The 5,489-nt window shown below is 48.4% G+C and overlaps 1 protein-coding gene across 1 annotated transcript; it reads left to right on the forward strand.

Annotated features, from left to right (window-relative positions):
- Nucleotides 1-1,557: 1,557 nt before the first annotated feature.
- LOC120903366 (RING finger protein 10) lies at nt 1,558-5,422 on the forward strand. Its single transcript, XM_040312769.1, has 4 exons — nt 1,558-2,391; nt 2,469-4,264; nt 4,330-4,446; nt 4,520-5,422. Exons 1-4 carry the CDS (start codon nt 2,322-2,324, stop codon nt 4,934-4,936), a joined length of 2,400 nt encoding a protein of 799 aa, XP_040168703.1. The 5' UTR covers nt 1,558-2,321; the 3' UTR covers nt 4,937-5,422.
- Nucleotides 5,423-5,489: the final 67 nt, after the last annotated feature.

The raw sequence follows: 5,489 nt of genomic DNA on the forward strand, positions 1-5,489 counted from the left end.
TGAAACTAACTAGCTTGATTGATCCATTTTTTGCTTACAGGGTTTCGAATCATATAATGGACTACTTGATCCACTCGGTGGAATGTTTGATATGGTAAGGGGATGTTTGCAACGTTGCTATGGAGGTTTGCATGCATATAGGGGAATCTGTCAAACACTTAGGAGAAGTGTGCAAAACAGCTATGGAGTGTTGCATCCAGCTATGGAGCGCTCGGTTGTAACGCTGTAGAAATTTATTCAAAAAAAAATTTAAAAGCACCGCGTGATGATTTAAATGTTTGGGTGATTAAACACATGTTTTAGGATCATCAGAACAAAATAGTGGTTAATCCGTAATAATATTTATTCGGACTAATTTTTTACTACGTCCTATTCGATTCAACACCCAATTCTACTATTTTTTTACATCATCAACATTTTCATACGTATTTAACAATGATGATTCTTGAGGGTACTATCAAAGTTTTGCAAGAAATCGTTTGACATAGTCTTTACTATTTTCTGGAATTTCATGCTGGTTCTTAGTGGGTTCTAAATTTAACGCGGGTGATTAAAGAATGGGGGTAATTTGATTACTAGGTAGGAGAACTATGATGCACATTATTGAAATATTGAAACATCATGTTTAACTATGAGGAAAAATGTTGCCGCAAAGAAGAAATAGTAGAGTAGAGAATGTAACAAAGAATATTGTTTAAATAGCAAATTCAATTTTCAATTTAATTATTATATTGCATGACAATACCAGAAACATATGTTTAATCACCCCAAACATTTAAATCATCACGCAGTGCTTTTAAAAATTTTTTTGGATGAATTTCTACAGCGCTACAACCGAGCGCTCCATAGCTGGATGCAAAACTCCATAGCTGTTTTGTACACTTCTCCTAAGCATTTGACATATTCCCCTATATGCTTGCAAACCTCCATAGCAACGTTGCAAACATCCCCTTACCATTTCAAACATTCCACCGAGTGGATCAAGTAGTCCATTATATGATTCGAAACCCTGTATATTATCGGTTTCTGAACCGGGATAGGTTAACGTTCCGTTGCGGATTCGGAACAGGACCAGGAACAGTTTCCTAGTTTTAGAAGGAATATATTCAAGGACCGATGTGAGTTCCTTATCAACTCCAAAGCGGGTATTTGTTCATGATTGGTTACAGGACCGGTATTGGTTCACTGCCAGTTCCAAAACCGGTATGGGTTTGCGATCGTGTTGCGGACAGATATAGGTTTAGTGTTAGTTCCAGGATCGGTATGGGTTCGTGTTCGGTTCGTGAACCTGTTTGGGTTCAGTGTCAGTCCTAGGACCGTTGTAAGTCCAGTATCAGTTATAGGTAAGTTAATGGCTCGTTATAAGTTCTTGATTTGAATTCGGTGTTCCGGAGCTGTTTCTTTGGCATACGCCTCAAATTAAAGGAGATCCATTGCTAGCCCTGCAACCGGGCCAAATCAACGGGCAAATCAAAATGTGTTAAAATAGTGCCAACACCATGTTCGAAACCCCTTCATTTTCGAACGTTCTGTCAGAATGCGTTTAGATTGCACCGGGTTGAGTTTGGTACTTCACATTTTTCGTCGCCATTTTTGTCGTGGCGGTGCTCGTGCTGTTGTGAAAAGTTTTCAGCAAATTTTACCCACCACCTGTCGTTCTACACCCATCGGTGGCTTTAGTAGATATTTCGGCATTCGTGTTTCCAAATTTGCATTCTCTCCGTGCCGTCTGCCCTCCCGAAAAGTGCCCTTGGCTCTGTGAGCTCTTGCCATACCACCCGACACTATCGCTGCGTATATTCGTGTTCGTGCGAAAGGAAGATAAAAAGAACAAGCAGCAACGAGACCCCCGGGCGGTCGAAAAAGTCACGGAAATCGACGTAAGCGTACAATCGCCGTATAAAAAGCCACATACACAGACACACCCGTGCCTCCAAAGCGCATCTCTTGCGAGAGCTGCTTTGCCTCTTCGCTGTACAGCGTCAGCTGTTTGCTTGCATTTCCGTCGTTTTCTCCCACCGACCAGAAGAAGAAGTATTTCTTCCAGATTTTTTTGAGGGGTGACCAACATGGCCTATTAGAAGAAAAAACAATGATGCCGCAACGTAAGGAACTAGTTTCACTTCCCGTCGCCGCCGCCGCCGCAGCCGTCGTCGTCGCTAGCGCCAGCACCCACCGTCGCAGCTGTTGCGCTGCCACCACCACCACCGCTACCCATACCCCCGTTCAGGTCCCTCGAGAAGCGAAGGGCTTAGTGTGCGTAAACGAAGAAGCTTTCGAATTGTCCTACTTGCAAGCTGTAGAGTCAGCCACTTTCCTCCATGGAGAAGAATCGCTACACCAGTCAGAATCTGTCCAAGGGGCAGATTTCTGAGACGAAGAAAGGTCAAGGTCAGTGTGGTTGTTGTTGTTGCGATGCCATATGGGTTGGACGGGTTTATTTACACTTCTTTCCGTTTCCGTTTTAGATGTTTCTGTTAAGTGGCCCCGACAGTCTAAGCGTCGTGGCGAACAGTCGGATAGTGCAAATAATCATCGCAACGGTGCAAGCACCGGTAAAGTACCCAACTCAAACAAGAACCGTAATCAAAGCAACTACAACTACGATGCTAGGCAACGGTCGCAGCGTGTTGGCCGGCCGGCAGATCAGCTTGCGCTCAGCGCTGACGGCGGCGACATCGGGACCGGTGCCCTGGCCGAAGAGCAACCGGCCGCTAGCGGAACCGCCGGACTAGTGCCACCGGCACGGCCGAACACGACGCCCACCGGCGCTCGTGGTGAACTACACTCAGTTTTTACACCAGGCTCGAAAAAGCAAAGCCTGAACCACTTGCTGAACTATCATTACGCACCGCGCGAACGCGACCAGCCGGTACGTTTCACGCGCACGGGCAACTTGCGCAAGCTGACGAACCAATCGCACGGCAGCTATAACAAGGAGCAGTTCCTGCAGGCCAACTGTCAGTTTGTGGTGCGCGCCGGGGAAGACTACGAACCGTTACTGTCCGCACCGGATCAGCTGGTGGACTGGGGCAAGGTGGAACAGATCCACGTGCTCAGCTCGGAGGAACCCCAGTGTCCGATCTGTCTGTACCCGCCGGTGGCGGCTAAGATGACCAAATGTGGCCACGTGTACTGCTGGCCGTGCATCCTGCACTATCTGGCACTGTCGGACAAGAGCTGGCGCAAGTGCCCCATCTGCTACGAAGCGATCCATCTGCCGGACCTAAGGTCGGCCGTTTCGAAACCGTTCCACGCGTACGGTACGGGAGAGTACGTAACGCTGCAGCTGATGCGTCGCGAGAAGGGCACCATGAAGGTGGTGGAGGTCAGCGATGAGCTGCCGATGGTGGCGGCCAATCACCGGGTGTTGATTCCGCACTTCGACGCGACCGCAGGGAACAGCATCCTGACGAAGCTGCTGCTAACCGACACCGAGCAGATGTTGAAAATTATGGAGCGCGAGCAGACGGAGCTACAGAATCAGCTCGTAACGGACGGTGCCGATGAGCCGGAGAATATGTTCGTCCAGCAGGCGCTGGAGTTGCTCGCGGAAAAGCGCACCAATTTAAAAGCGGCAAAAGCGATCGTTTTTCCCGTGGCGATGGAAAAGATCGTCCGTGGGACGTCCGTCTCGTCGAGTGGATCGGAAGAGGTCGGCGAGCAGCAACCGCAAGAAAGCGAGGAAGATAAGGAAGGATCCGTTGAAGGGTCGGCCTCCGCTGCACCGGGTAGTGGAGAAGGTTCACCGGACTTTGTGATTGACGAGGAAAGTAATTTCACCGTCGGGGATATCGACATCGTCCCGACGGCTCAGTGTGCGGGCGAGCATTTTTACTTCTACCAGTCCGTGGACGGGCAGCCACTGTTTCTGCACTCCATCAACAGCCGCATGCTGCAGACCATGTACGGCAGTCTGGACCGTAGCCCGCACCGCATCACGGGCCGCGTGGTGCAGAAGGATTCCTGCTCGATGGATGAGAATTTGCGCCGCCGGTTGAAGTACCTGGAGCATTTGCCCGTCTGCACGCAGTTCGATGTGGTTGAGCTGGACTTCGGGCCGGCTTCGGGTGGACTCGTGTCGGAGGAGGTACTGGGTCTGTTCCACGACGAGCTGTCCATGCGCCAACGCACCCGACAGAAGCGTGCCAAGGCGGAGCAGAAGCGTGAGAAGCAAATTTTTGAATTTAACGAACGTCAGCTCGGCAAGGCGATGGCACGATCCGCGCGCATATCGATTGATTCGACCAAACAGTTTCCTTCGGTAAGAGTGGATGGTAATTGATTGATTTGGACTGCTTTTTTAATGCTATCTTTGCTTGATCGTAGTGTGGATTTTCCGACTCTTACCTGGACGATCCATCACCGTTCGGTAGCAGCCCAGTTGCAAGCGATATCTCGAGCTCTCCTGGCTCCAGCGGGTCCGCGATGTCATCCTGGTCAAAAGTAAGTCAACAAGAAGCTGTCCTGAACCTTCTACAGCTTATACAATTTTTACCTTAACTCTCCTCTCTTTTAGATGGTGTCCACCCAACCCTCCTCCGGCCAACGTTGGCCCACCCTTGGTGGAGGAGGAGGAGGAGCAGGAGCGACGTCGTCAAACGCTCCGCCACCGAAGCTGGTACAGGTCACGGGGAGTCGCATGACCGCCTCAACCAGTAGCGCTTTCCGCACCGGTTGGCGCAACCCAGCAGCATCGTCCGACATCGAGGAAGATGAAACGGACGAAGAGCTCATTGCTGCCCGTGCACCACGATTCAACAACAATCTTGGCCGCGCGATCGAAGCAGCACTGGAGAAGAAAATTTCCCATCCAAACCAATCTAACGCCGGCGCTGCTGCTGCCGCTGCCGGTGCTTCGGGTTCGGGTGCTGCGGGAAAGCGTAAGAAAAATAAGAAAACTCTTCTCTTCGCCTCGGGCATGAATCTTAACTGATTTGTTTGCCCTCCCTCCCGCTCAGTTGGGTTTAGGTTGTTGCTATGGCAGTCAATGTTTCGCTTGTACGCGCGCATCGTTTTATTTGTTTTCCCTTTGTTTGTGTGTGTGTACAGCCTCTTGTGTTAAGTTTTCTTCAATTCCACACATATAAAGAATTATTTCTTGATAATTGGTTATCACTCCTGTATGTTATTTTTCGGTAAAACTTTCGGTAAACGTTCTAAATATTTTTTCTCTTTACAAAAAATATGTAATGTGTTAATGTATCGTCCTAATTCGTTTCAATAATAAGAGCGAGAGAGAAAGGGAGAGAGATAAAAAATGTTAATGGACGACAGTTTAATGCAAAACACTAATATTTAAATAACCGCCGCATGGTGTACGTTCGGAATAAAATTCCACTACACGCCCGTATAGGAATTTAGAAGTAACGCAAATATACCTTTCACGAATAGCAAACAAACAATAAAGAACGGATGTGAACAAAAAAAAACAAACAAAAGTTAACTTTCTTTCGGCACCGAATTCATACATATATCACACAAACGAA

This window comes from Anopheles arabiensis, chromosome 3 (assembly GCF_016920715.1).
Source record: "Anopheles arabiensis isolate DONGOLA chromosome 3, AaraD3, whole genome shotgun sequence".
NCBI lineage: Eukaryota > Metazoa > Arthropoda > Insecta > Diptera > Culicidae > Anopheles > Anopheles arabiensis.

Bases quoted from the DNA above. Each gene is read 5' to 3' on its own strand.
- LOC120903366 (XM_040312769.1), top strand. From the start codon at position 2,322: ATGGAGAAGAATCGCTACACCAGTCAGAATCTGTCCAAGGGGCAGATT. The intron at 4,265-4,329 runs GTAAGAGTGGAT...GCTTGATCGTAG, and splicing joins CGACCAAACAGTTTCCTTCG to TGTGGATTTTCCGACTCTTA. The intron at 4,447-4,519 runs GTAAGTCAACAA...CCTCTCTTTTAG, and splicing joins CGATGTCATCCTGGTCAAAA to ATGGTGTCCACCCAACCCTC.